This window comes from Astyanax mexicanus, chromosome 19, assembly GCF_023375975.1.
Source record: "Astyanax mexicanus isolate ESR-SI-001 chromosome 19, AstMex3_surface, whole genome shotgun sequence".
In the NCBI taxonomy this organism is placed as follows: Eukaryota; Metazoa; Chordata; class Actinopteri; order Characiformes; family Acestrorhamphidae; genus Astyanax; species Astyanax mexicanus.
In genome coordinates, this window is record NC_064426.1 from 40,254,773 (window position 1) to 40,268,923 (window position 14,151).

Below are 14,151 nucleotides of genomic sequence, written 5' to 3' on the forward strand. Positions count from 1 at the left end.
AGAGATTGTAACAGAGAGAAAGAGCATAAGAGAGTGTGAGAGAAAGCGAGAGACTAAGAGAGAGCAAGAGAGACAGTATAAGAAAGCGAAAGAGTGTGAGAGAAAGTGAGTAAGAGAGAGCAAGAGAGACAGTATAAGAAAGACTGTGAGAGAGAGCGAGAGACAAAAAGAGAAAGTGTGAGACAGTAACAGCATGAGAGATTGTAAGAGAGAGTGTGAGAGAAAGCGAGAGAGAGTAAGAGAGAGCAAGAGAGAAAGTAAGAGTGTGAGAGACAGTAAGGAAGGGAGAAAAAGAGTGAGTGTGAAAGAGAGCGAGATTTTTGTTGCCTATAGAGAGAAAGAAATGACATCACAGTTGGGAGGAGTCACAACGGCCACGCCCACTGAGTGGCAAACAGACAGACAGAGTGGCACTGTTAGCTTTCAGTGTGAGTGCTATAAAAAAAAAAGGAAATAGGAAAGAGCTGCTGAGTGATTGACGGTATTAAAATTTCCTAAAAATTATAATTTTCCTTTTACAGGCTACTAGTTTAGTACTACTAGTACTGAAATTAAGTACATAAAACAGCCTATAAGGCTTTATCTTAATCTACTCGGTTGTTTCAGCTTATTTTTAAGAATTAAACCAACTTAAAAAAAAAAAAAAAAAAAAAAAAAAACTGACCGATACTTTTTGACTAAATGTTTCAGTCTGGTGTCTTGGTCTGTTCTGGCAGTTGTATTGGTGTTGGCATATTATTAAGTAAGGCCATACGAGGTTGTCCCACTATATAAATATGAAAAATAATTTAGCTGATTTGATCATCAGTGGAAAGTTTTAAAGGTAAAGAATCCCAAACCCACAACCTGAAACATCAACCCTGCTCCACTTACCTTACAGGAGGAGGCCAGCAGGGATCCGTCCTCTTTCCAGGCCAGACCCTGCAACAGATCCGCATGCTGCTCCAACACTGTCTCACACACACACACACACACAAGAACACAGTGTAAACGGTCTAGGAATTAAACAGTATGTAGACCAAACTGAAAGTGACCATTTTTCATTTATTCCAAACGTGGCTGATCAGTCGATCTAATAATACCCGGTATTATTATGTGTTTTGAATCTGGATCTATTGTGACCAGATTCTGTTTACACTTGTCATTAAAATACGACCCCAGTTTAACCATCCCTATTACAGTACATCACTTAAGCACAATCTGCAGTGTGAAGAGCTCCCTCTGATGTTGCATGAAGGTAATGCAGCTTGAGTTTGCGGTAATTTATGACTTTATTGCAATCCTGTGTTAAATATTTAATATTCTTTAAAGTAGCATCTCTTGATTAGATGACAGCTTTGCATATCTCTCAATTTTCTCAGTCAGCTTTAAGTTAACAGCTGTGCCTCATCGCCGAGTTATGCAAGTTACTAAGGTGCTGCCACTGTGATCAAAAGATCACTGCTTCGAATCCCAGTCATGCAGCTTGCCATCAGCTGCCGCAGCCCTGAAAGAGCACACACATAATTGGCCTTGCTCTCTCTGGGTGGGTACAGTAGATAGTGCTCTTTCTCTCCATCACTCCTAGGGTGATGTGGATCAGCACAAGGCTGCGTCTGTGAGCTGATGTACCGGAACCGAGCCGCTGCGCTTTCCTACGAGCGTTAGCGCTGTGATGCTACTCGGAAATGCTACAGCATCAGCAGCAATTCAAAAAGAGGCGGAGTCTGACTTCACATGTATTGGAAGGGGCGTGTGCTAGTCTTCACCCTCCTTGTGTTGCAGCATCACTAATGATAGGGGGAGTCCTAACGAGATGAGTGGGTTGGGTAACTGACTTTGTAAATTGGAAAGAAAATATAATACAATTTGTAAAGTAGTGAAGAGGTAGAGTTACAGGTATACAGTGAATAGTGAATATTTGAGTAATGTTCTAATCCAGATTATGAGAAGCAAGAACTCAACCCAAAAAGGCTTAGTAGCTATATTGGGAATTAAAGATTCTTATCTGGGTCTGAACAAATTTTAGAAACAAGCAGTTTCTCTTGGTGTTCTCTTGGCAAACAGATTAATACTACTGTGGAAATCAGAAGCTGCACCATCATTTGGAGCATAGATCAGAGATTTTTCTAATGTGCTCCATTTGGAACAGCTACGATAGACTCTAACTGATAGACCGGAGTTTTTTTCTAAAATATGGCAACCAATTCTGGACCATATAGAGGAAAGATAACTTTGATGCCCCCACCTACTGTTAGCTACTACTAGCTTTTTTCTTATTCTGTTCTGTGTAACCCCATCCAAAAATACAATTTTAAGAGTTGAGTTTACTGCTATCGTATGCAAGGAATGTGGCTGTGTATGTGTCAGTTTTTAGTTGAAGGCTTTTACTGTTCTTATAACTGCTTGTTTCAATGTCTTATTGCGTGTTTTTTTTTTTCCTTTTGGTACTTTTGGTCTGTTTTTCTTTGTATGTGTATGTGCATCACAGTCTATGCTTAATTATAACACATACAGTGTCTTTTGGGGTGCATTTGGAAAACTAAATAAAAATATTCCTGAAAAAAAAAAAAAAAAATTATGATGGAACTGGCTCTCATCAGGACCGCCCCAGGAAAGGAAGAGCAAGAGTTACCTATAGGCTCAGAGTTTCCAGCCTCAGAAACAGCAAGTTAAGAGCATTAGCAACCTAGATAAAAGCACCTAAATGCTTCACAGAGTATTTTTTGGTTTGTTTTACACTTTTAAGTTACTACATGAGTCCTTATGTGTTTCTCATTTACATTGTAATTTATAATGCCTCATAAATCACATAGCACAGAATGAACGTACTCCACACTGACTGATCCACCACTCTTGTTTGTTTACGAAAAATCGTGTCAGCTTGCGTTTGGCCAAACAATTAATTCACAAATCGAAATAATCACAGATAACAGACAGGTAGGTGCACCACAGATCACACAGGATTTACATACAGTAAACACACAGCGTAAAGACAAGACCACACTCAGACACAGAGCAGCAGAACGAGGGAGCGGAGGTGAACACAGCCCAGCAGAGGTGTGTTAAAGGAGCTCAGCTAAAAGCTCAAAGCTCAAAGCACGCTGGGAGATAATGCAGTACGACACGCAAGATCTCATCATTAATTAAAGCTACGTCCACACAGCAGGTAAAACAAGGCTAAAATCTGAATTTTCTCACCAAATCTAATTTTTATTTTAGGCTGCTTAAAACTATCACACTACTGTAACGTGATCTGTTGATGCTCATGATCTAAAGAGCAGCGCTTCACGTGAAGTTTCAGTTTCATCCTCTCCAGCAGGCGTCAGCAAATAAGATATTTTCCAAGCCATTACACGTGCTGGGTCACAAAAAAAAATAATTCTGTTGTTGGAAAATGAAGTGTAATGGGATGTAGTGCTACAGACTAGTAGCTCTCCAGCCTAGAGGGCTGTTGAACCCAATTGCAGAACAATTGATCTCAAAACAGGTAAACCCAAGAAGAAATGAAAAAAAAAACAATAAATAAAATCACACCGCTCCTTACGCGGGATCGATCTAATACGCTATTGCTGCCCCGGCTAGTGAATTGGGACACGGCCGATTAAAAAAAAGCCCTTATAAGGAAATAGGGAGCCCAAGAACAATCAGAATTAGGAGAACGGGCGCAAACTAAACAAAATCATTTTTTCTGCAGTAAAATAACTTATTTACATTCTAAAAATTTAAGGGCTTTGAAATCTCCTACAGGACACTTGATGAAGCTGTCTGTTCTCTCTCTACTTAATTTAATAATTCTAGATCAGTAACAGGAATCAACCCAAATTCTGCAGGTTTAAAAATAGATGCAAAAACTAGACAAACATAACAAAACTAAAGGTTTGTAGGGCTTGAACTGTTTGATTTGTATTCAGGAAAACATTCATTTTAAAATGAAGCTCAGGAAAGAGCCAATTTTATGATTTTATTCATTATATTTTGACATTAGCAGATTTAATTTAGCAGACTTAAATATTTTTCTTATTTTCTATAACAAATATGCTTTTCAGTAATGTTTTTTTTATGTAATGCTTGAATAGAAATCCTCATGATTTAGGGGTGTGAGGCAGACCATTGACAAAAATCCTGGCCTGTTAACCAAGTATGAAAACCAAAGTAGTGAGCATGGCCCATGAATAACGTTTGCTATGTACAATGAGCCCGAGCCAATAAGCCCAGCTGCAGACACTGCAACTCCTTGATAGCTCCTGTGATGCTGGAGAAGATGAAACCGAAACTTCACGTGAAGCTGCTCTTTAGCGCATGAGCATCAGCAGTTTAGGAGCATTGGATATGAATTCAAATCACATTAAAATGAAAATTAGAACTGAAATAAACACTCGATTTGCTGAGAAAGTCAAATTTCAGCCTCCAGTACCTGCTGTAGGAATGTAGCGTAAGATCCTGCATCAGTCAGGCACGGGCATGCACAAGTCCCGAGCTCACTCAGAAGTACTCAAGCAGTGAGTGACACTTCGCCTTGTGCTCAAATGGAACACGACACATCTTCAGATGAAGGTGATACACACACACACACTGCAAACACACACACACACACACACACATCCGTACAGGAATTCATGAGGAATGGAGGTAAAACAGTCTGCGTGGGCTGTGGAGGCTAAGGTGAGGGATGGGAAGGGGATGGGAGGGGGGGTCCGGCCAGCAGGTGGCAGCAGTGAGAAGCAGCCATCATGGGGCCCGGGGCCGGAGACCCAGAGAGCTGCCCGTGGTGCCATCAGGCTCAATTCATTTACCTCAGCTGCTCCAGTTCAGCCCCCAGAGGACTGTACAATGCAGCCCTGGAAACAACCAGAGGCTCTGCAGATCAAAACACGGCCTTGCAAATACCAAATCAATCAAATAAACAAGCAAATCATTAAATTAAATCATAATAACACACACACACACACATGCTAGGCTTATCACAACTTATTTGTAAATGTAATGATGTTAATTGGGTAAAAACATTGAAATCCAATTGAAAGAAGGCTCTAGTTTAGAGCCTGTTGGATCCTCTATTCTGGATATAAGATGATGTAAGATTGAGAGGGTTGGGTTTGAATTGGTGGAGGTTCTACAGGTTCTGTTTGGATCCTGCAGCACATTTACCCACAGATGTTGCTGCTACAGCTGGACCTGTAGATCCTGTAGCTCTACACTCGTAGGCTGAAGCTGAAGCTGCAGCATCCCAGTTGTTCCATAAATGCCGGATATGCTGGTGATAAATCTGGAGGCTGGGCAGGATAAGGAATTATTGCTGTGTGTGGGTGAGCATTGTCCTGCTGAAAAATGCTATCAGTTGGAAGTCCTGCTATGAGACGCAGCAACAACACATGTGTCTGCAGGATGTTCTGCACATGTCGCTAAGCTCTTAGTGTCCCTCATGTCACTACTAGGGGTGACTGACTGTCATATGTGATGAATCCCCAGATCATGACTTAAGACAATAGCTCCAGCTTCGGTCTGTAGCAGTCTAGGTGTCTCGTTTTTGAAACATCTGCGAAGGAAGATGACAGCGGTTGGTTGGTTGACTGACTGGTTGGTTGGCTGGTTGGTTGGCTGGTTGGTTGGCTGGTTGGTTGATTGACTGGTTGGTTGACTGACTGGTTGGTTGACTGACTGGTTGGTTGACTGACTGGTTGGTTGACTGACTGGTTGGTTGACTGACTGGTTGACTGACTGACTGGTTGACTGACTGACTGGTTGACTGACTGGTTGACTGACTGGTTGACTGACTGGTTGACTGACTGGTTGACTGACTGACTGGTTGACTGACTGACTGGTTGACTGACTGACTGGTTGACTGACTGACTGGTTGACTGGTTGGTTGGTTGACTGGTTGGTTGACTGACAGGTTGGTTGGTTGGTTGACTGACAGATTGACTATTTGGTTGACTGGTTGGCCTAAATGGTGGGCAATTTGTTGAAATGACCATCCTTGTCCTCTCAGTCCAATGATGCGCCTCCATCAATTCCATCAACTGGGCAAAATCTGGTCTTCGAATTCAACGTAGAGAGGCATCACTAGCAGTGAACGATCTCTCACCAGGAAGTACTCTACCCAAAGCCCTTTTTTAATATGGCCTCTTGTAACAAGACCTAATGTCTACTCAGAGCACCCTTGTAATATATAATTACATGCATTTTTACATACATCTATTTTTTGGGTCAGGGAGTGTTAATAGCTTTTAATAGTTTTTCATTAATGATTGAGGTCATGTTAATACTTCTTGCAATATGTTCATAATGTATTCATTGTGACAGGCCTAACACATGCATAGACAGACAGACAGACAGACAGACAGATAGTGACAGAGACAGACAGACAAGAACAGATCAAGGACAAAGACAAAACACTCATGTGCATGTAGAGTATTTTTTGCAATGTAAAGAAATAAAGATTTAGGTTTATTGTGGGTGTATGTTTTTGTGAGATTTTTTTCTGCAGATGATCTACAGCAATTTAATACAATAAATGTAGTAAATGATGCAGTAAAAAGAACACAATTCAATACAATACCATATAACCATTTCAGACCCTGTTTCCATTACAATTTAACACTAATTCAGATCTGTCATCCAACCGGTTAAACACAGTGATTTAGACATTAGGGCATGGCAGCACTAGAGCCAACAAGGCAAAGGAGGGGCTCTTTTTTATTAATTTTATGTGATTTAGAAAAAAAAAAAAAATCGTGTTTATTTTACTGTTTAAGTACAAAAATTAAACAAATGGTTAATATCACATTTAAAATGTTAAACTAAAATTTTTTAGTTAAATGAATTAAATTTCAATTCAATAGTAATTATCTTTTTGTGTTTTACAGAAAGAAAACAGCATTCTTATGTTTTTTCTGAAAGGGTTAAGAGTAGTTTAAAGGTGGCATCACTAAGCATCCCTTATAAAACATTAAAATTCTTATTGTACCTGCCAGGGCTTTGTCCCTGCTGGTGTCCCACACCTGAACCCCCTTGCTGGAGGCGACGGCCAGCAGACCCGAGGCGGTGGGGTGGAAAAGCACCAGTTCCAGCCGTCCATCATCAGGCTTTAAAGTAGCCTCAGCAGTGGGCAGAACTTCCTGACCCGACTCACCCACACGCCACAGCTTCACCTGCAGGACGAGAGAGAGAAAGAGCAGGACATTCAGGAATCTATTAAACTTTAGGACACACATGCGTTACACATGCATTTCTGGACAAGCTGAGAGATATAGAGGCGTCACTAAAAGGGAGAGAAGCATGTTGAGTGAGGCAGTGGAGCAATATAACAGGATTTTACACTATATACACATTTTAAAAATCTTGTTGTTTCTTACATTTTATTTGATTTTTATTTTATTGCAGATGATGCTTGGTATTATAAGATATTTCATGATTTATCTGCTTAACTGATTTTATTTATTAATGCACAATCCATTCCTGCATTTCAGGCCTGCAACACATTCCAAACAAAGTTGCCACTCTACCTCACACTAGCTTGCTCTACCTCACTCTACCTCACTCTACCTCGCTGTCCTTTGCTCTACACGTCACTCTACCTCGTCCTCTGCCTCACTCTATACCTCATTCTTTTCCACTCTCTCTCCACCTCACTCTTTCCCTCGCTCTTTACCTTATTTCACAGTTCTTTGCTCTACACCTCACTCTACCTCACTCTGCCTCACTCTACCTCACTCTACCTCACTCTACCTCACTCTACCTCAGTCAATACCTCATTCTACCTCACTCTTTATCTTATTTGCTCTACATCTGGCTCTACCAGACTCAACCTCACCCTCTCCTTCAATTTACTCCACTCTGCCTTATTCTTTTCGATTCTACCTCACTCTTTTTCTTATTTGACTGTCCTTTGCTCTACACCTGGCTCTACCACACTCTACACCTCACTTTACTCCTCTCTACCTCACCCTCTGCCTCACTCTATACCTTGCACTACCTCACTCTTTACTTTATTTTACCGGCTTTTGCTTTACACCTGGCTCTACCACACTCTACACCTGGCTCTACTCCACTCTACCTCACCCTCTGCCTCACTCTATACCTTATTTTACAAGCTTTTGCTTTACACCTGGCTCTACCTCACTCTACCTCGCCCTCACCCAAACGCTATACCTCACTCTCCCACACTCTATTCCTCTCTACCTCACTCCTTACCTTATTTGACTGTCATTTGCTCTACACCTGCCTCTACCACACTCTACACCTCACTTTACTCCTCTCTACCTCACCCTTCTCCCTCACTCTACTCCACTCTGCCTCACTCTACCTCATTTTTTTCCTTATTTGACGGTCTTTGGCTCTACCACACTCTACACCTCACTCTACCTCATCCTCTCGCTCACATTTACCTCACTCTTTACCTTATTTTACTGTCCTTTGCTCTATACCTGGCTCTACCACACTCTACACCCCACTCTACCTGACCCTCTCTCTCACTCAATACCTCCTTCTACCTCACTCTCCCTCACGTTTTTTCCCTCGCTCTACTGCACTCTACCCCATTTCACAACACTCTACCTTGCACTACCTCCACCTCTCTTTACCACCCTCTGCCTCACTCTGCCTCCAGCCTCGTTAGGTCACGTGAGCACACAGTGATGTCTTTGCAGCTCTTATGGCGTGTATCTCATCAAAACTCTTTTTATCTTTCTGCCCTATTGTCTGGCTATGTGTTCCTGCAGGTGTCACAGACTGCTGAGTTCACACCATCAGCATGAGAAACATGAGGAATATTACTAAAATACATTCAGCATGGAGAGGGCAGTGTTACCGTCTGATCAGATGAGCAAGTGGCCAAAAGATCATCAAAGGGAGAAAAATCCAGATCTGTAACTTGATCTGAAAGAGAAAGATTAAATATTTAATATGTGATAAAATGAAAAAGAAATGCAACCAGCAGTCTGGTAATTACAATGCATTTTTGATTAACAGGTGTCTTACCATCATGACATGGAGTGTAACTGACTGCCCATTTCCCATCAGGACCAGGATCTACTGAGCACAATCCCACCATTCCACCTCCTACGGGACAAATATGGCGGGTGAGGGGAGTGTTAAATAAAAAGGCTCACAATTAACAAATTAATCTCCTGAAATCACATTAAATTCCTCTTTTTTTTTTAGAACATTAATGAAACGTATTGATTGTGCAGGATATTACAACAATTGCAGCAAATACACTCTGACTATTTCATTTACTGTGGGTGTTTTTCTTACAAATATGTCCAAACCAAGCTTGATGTAGTTGTATATACTGTGATCATTTAGGGAACTCTCTCCTACAACTGATCACATGACACTATTGCGTTCCTGCTCACCCGGCTACTGGTTACTCACACCTGTTCACTTGTGTTTATGTACCCCTCACTTTCTGTTTGCTGTGGTGTTGCTAGGCGGTTGCTGTGGTGTTGCTAGGTGATTGCTATGGTGTTGTAGATGGTCGCTGTGGTGTTGCTAGACGGTTGTTGTGGTGTTGCTCGATGGTTGCTGTGGTGTTGCTCGACGGTTGCTGTGGTGTTGCTAGACGGTTGCTGTGGTGTTGCTCGATGGTTGCTGTGGTGTTGCTCGACGGTTGCTGTGGTGTTGCTAGACGGTTGCTGTGGTGTTGCTAGGTGGTTGTTGTGATGTTGCTAAGTGGTTGTTGTGATGTTGCTATGTGGTTTCTATGGTGTTGCTAGGGGGTTGCAGTGGTGTTGCTAGACTATTGCTGTGGTGTTGCTAAACGCTTGCTGTGGTGTTTCTAGACGGTTGCTGTGGTGTTGCTAGACAGTGGCTGTGGTGTTGCTAGACAGTGGCTGTGGTGTTGCTACGTCCTTGCTGTGGTGTTGCTAGGTGGTTGCTGTGGTGTTGCTAGGCGGTTGCTGTGGTGTTGCTAGGCGGTTGCTGTTCACTTGTGTATATGTACCCCTCACTTCTGTCTTACCCCTGCCGAGTATTGCATCTAGTTTTCTAGCTCGCATACAACCATGCTTTTAAACAGTCACTGGTTGAAATAACAGAATAGGTGCGTCACATCAATAATTAAATAGAATGAATGGAGTTTTTTATATCTTCAACACTTGAATTGAAATAAGTTTAGTACTGATCCAGAATCAGTCTAGATTTCTTGAGATATGTGTATATCTGCTCACACATGCTCAGACAATAAAGGCATGTTTTTGTAGGAAAGTGAAGAATGTTCAGTACAGCAGCTTAAAGAGATAGCACTGCTTACAGATACACACAGATACACACAATATCTCCAGCTTACCAGCCTGATCTGTGCAGAACGCCACGAAGCTGCAGCTGGTCTTGATCTGGTTGCCCTGAGAGTTTAAGGAGCTTCCCCGAACATCCGACACCCATCCCTATGAAAAATCAGAAAAACATCCATACAAAAATCTCAAACTGACCACTTTTAACTTCCTAAAGACACTTTTTTTCATCATACTGACGTCCAGCTCTCACATTCAGTAGAGATTCAGTAATATACAGAACTAGTGCAGAAAAGTTTCAGTAATTCGGTTCAAAATGTGAAACTCATATATTATATAGATGTGTTACAAACAGAGTGATCTATTTAAACCGCTATTTTAACCGCTTATGTTGGTAGACAATTGATGTTGTGTTGCTAGACGGTTGCTGTGGTGTTGCTAGACAGTTGCTGTGCTTTTTAGACGGCTGCTGTGGTGTTGCTATGTGCTTGCTGTGGTGTTGCTAGGTGGTTGCTGTGATTGTTAGGCGGTTGCTGTGGTGTGGGTAGACGGTTGCTGTGGTGTGGGTAGATGGTTGCTGTGGTGTGGGCAGACGGTTGCTGTGGTGTGGGCAGACGGTTGCTTTGATGTTGCTACGTGCTTGCTGTGGTGTTGCTAGGCGGTTGCTGTGGTAGACGGTTGCTGTGGTGTAGGTAGACAATTGCTGTGGTGTGGCTAGGTGGTTGCTGTGGTTTTGCGAGACGATTGCTGTGGTATTGCTAGGTGGTTGCTAGGTCCCACCCTCCAGGGGAAATCCCCCTAAAAGTGGCCGTAAAAGTACTTAAAACATCTGTTTTATGAAAACCGTACCATGTATCGCTCCAAAAAGCACAACCACCCTGCAAAATTCTGCGTTTCGACATTAAAAGCCAGGGGAGGTGTAGCATTTTTTAAAAATGTGAATAAATAACAAAAAAAGAAGATTTTGAATAACAGTAAGTTACCATTTTCAAGCCAAATTAATTATTATAGAACTACACAGAAACAAGGAGGTGGTCGTAATGTTACGGTTGATCTGGGTAAGATATAAGATATAGGGAGGGGGAGCACTATGACAGCAGTGTAAACAGGAAAGAGGAAACGGGTAGACGTATTGCAGCGTAACTGACGACTGACAGCTAAAAACTCAGGGCTGCAGGGCTTTCTGAAGCACAAGCCTGAGGAACAGTAAAGCTTTAGTGAAAAGTGCCCTAAAACTTCATAAACCCTCATATACAGTGTTAATAACAGTGGAAAACTGAAGAGTAAGAACGCTTAGAAAGCATGTTCTGGAGCTGCCGGGAAATTGTTATGCAACACCATGGCTAGAGCTGCATACACAGCATATAACCTACAGCTCCAGCTGTTTTTACTGTTTGATTCAAAAGAAAAGGAAAAGCCTAAGAGAAAATTGGCATACAGCTCTGGAAAAAAATAAGAGAGCACTTAGAAATGATGAGTTTCTTTGATTTTACCAAATTAAAAACCTCTGGAATATAATCAAGAGGAAGATGGATGATCACAAGCCATCAAACCACCAAACTGAACTGCTTGAATTTTTGCACCAGGAGTAAAGCAGCATAAAGTTATCCAAAAGCAGTGTGTAAGACTGGTGGAGGAGAACATGCCAAGATGCATGAAAACTGTTTTTCTTTGCATTATTTGAGGTCTGAAAGCTCTGCATCTTTGTATGTTATTTCAGCCATTTCTCATTTTCTGTAAATAAATGCTCTAAATGAGAATATTTTTATTTGGAATTTGGGAGAAATGTTGTCTGTAGTTTATAGAATAAAACAACAATGTTCATTTCACTCAAACATAAACCTATAAATAGCAAAATCAGAGAAACTGATTCAGAAACTGAAGTGGTCTCCTATTTTTTTCCAGAGCTGTTTACACTGACACCAGAGTCAGATTTTACCTAGCAATTAGATTAACTATCATCTATTACTCCAATGTTTATTAAATAAATAGTAATATTAATTGGGTCACATCTAGAATCTGGAAAAACAAACTCCTGTATTTTGTAATATTGCAGTAAAATATAACAATACAACAAAATATTGCAAATAAGAGTTGGTTTTCTCAGTATCAAGCTGCTCTTGAATAATCAGGATTCTCCACTACTGCGTCTAAAACATCTAGAAAAGATGATAATGAAAGTATTTAAGAGAAAATGGCAAAGAAATCAGTGTTTTGACAAAAATCCTCTATATCGAATGGTACTGTTTCATTTTTGTTTGCTTTCAGTTTTGTAGGTTTCCATTTGGATGTAAAGGAACCAGTCAGATGGAGTACCAGTTAAAAGTTTGTACACAGCTTCTTATTCAATGCTTTTATTTGTTTCTTTTTTTTCCTACATTGTAAATGAACACTGAAGTCATAACTCAGACTATAAAGGAACTCATAAGGAATCATGTAGTAACTTAAATATGTTATAAAACCAAAACACTCTGTGAAGAAGCATTTAGATGCTCTTATCTGGGGAGCTGTTAACTTGTGGTTTCTAAGTCTGGTAACTAATCTTGAGTCTATTAAAAGTTATCTAGTGTATTGTTAGCTTTAGTTAAATAGTTGTTGCTTCTCATAATCTGGATTAGAACATTACTCAAATATTCACTATTCACTGTATACCTGTAACTCTACCTCTTCACTACTTTACTTTAACTGATGCTCTCAAACCTTTACATTTAGAGGCAAGAAATTCAAGTTAAATTAACTCTTGATGAGTTCAGCACAGCTGTTAACTGAAAGCCTGAATTCCAGGTGACTCTACCTCATAAAGCTGACTGAGAAAATGTCCAGATGTGCACAGCTGTCATCTAAGGCAGACAGCTGTGTGATATTTGATACACTGTATGTAAGAATGTAAACAGTGCACTTCTTCCACACAGCAGGGGAAGCCCAACAGCATCACTGCAGGATCAGCAGGGCTTCAGGAGGAGCACTAATCAGAGTTTAATCACTGATCTGAAGATCATACACAGGTTTTACACTGTTCCTTTACTGTAGCTGCAGTGGAACAGCTGCAGATCTCCTAATATAGGCTGGTTTTGGGTGATGTGGGAGGAAGTCAGTCTCAGACAGACTCCATACATTTCTGCTCCACACTGAGCTCCAGCTCCAGCTCCAGCCTGCAGCACGCAGCCCCTGAAGCAGTCCGCCCCAGCACTCACTCACCTCTCTCCGGGGGATCCGCGGGGTGGTGTTCTTGTATTTGGAGGTCCTGAAGCGGTTCATTCTGCTCTGCTCGGCTCTGTTTCGGATCTTCCGGGTATCTGTCTGTCTGTCTCTGTGAGCTCTGGCGGGCTGAGGCGAGCACGGGGCTGCGCATTCCGCGCGCAGCCTTAACCTGCCGACGGCAGAACCGCCTCTCTGAGCTTCAAATCATATCCCTTCCCTCATTGCGCTCTCATTGCTGTATAGATCCACATGATCTACAGATCTGCTCTCACTCTACTCCCAGCCCTTACAGCACAGAACCTGCATTTTTGGCTGCATTTATAGCTTGGTGATAAAAAAAATAATAATAAACAACCTTTTTCTAACATTCAACATTGAATAAAAGTTTGCTTGAGTTTTATTATTTTTTAATATTATTTTTATAATAATTTTTTTATATTTTTATAATAATTCTTTTTTATAGGTAATCACCTTTTACCTAAAATCATTATGAGCATAGAAGAGTACTAACCCTGAGAGCGAAGAATTTTCAATAAACATTCATTTTTTGGTTGCATTACATCTATTAAGGTTGATGATGAAAAAGCTACAAATAAAAAACTCTATTTATCATTTAACGTTGAAAAAACGTTAGCTTGCATTAAAATGCACTTAATACATATTATTATTATTGTTATTATTATTATTATTATTATTATTATTATTATTATTATTAGTAGTAGTAGTAGTAGTAGTA

The 14,151-nt window shown here is 40.8% G+C and overlaps 1 protein-coding gene across 1 annotated transcript in view; it reads right to left on the bottom strand.

Annotated features, from left to right (window-relative positions):
• coro7 (coronin 7) overlaps window positions 1-13,567 on the bottom strand; it is a 161,820-nt gene extending 148,253 nt beyond the window's left edge. The window contains exons 1-6 of the mRNA XM_049467626.1: window positions 13,413-13,567; window positions 10,271-10,367; window positions 8,962-9,042; window positions 8,792-8,859; window positions 6,950-7,133; window positions 874-950 (exon numbers count right to left, since the gene is read on the bottom strand). Of these exons, the coding sequence (XP_049323583.1) occupies window positions 874-950; window positions 6,950-7,133; window positions 8,792-8,859; window positions 8,962-9,042; window positions 10,271-10,367; window positions 13,413-13,472 (567 nt within the window). The 5' untranslated portion in view covers window positions 13,473-13,567. The remainder of the gene's footprint in view (window positions 1-873; window positions 951-6,949; window positions 7,134-8,791; window positions 8,860-8,961; window positions 9,043-10,270; window positions 10,368-13,412) is intronic.
• Window positions 13,568-14,151: the final 584 nt, after the last annotated feature.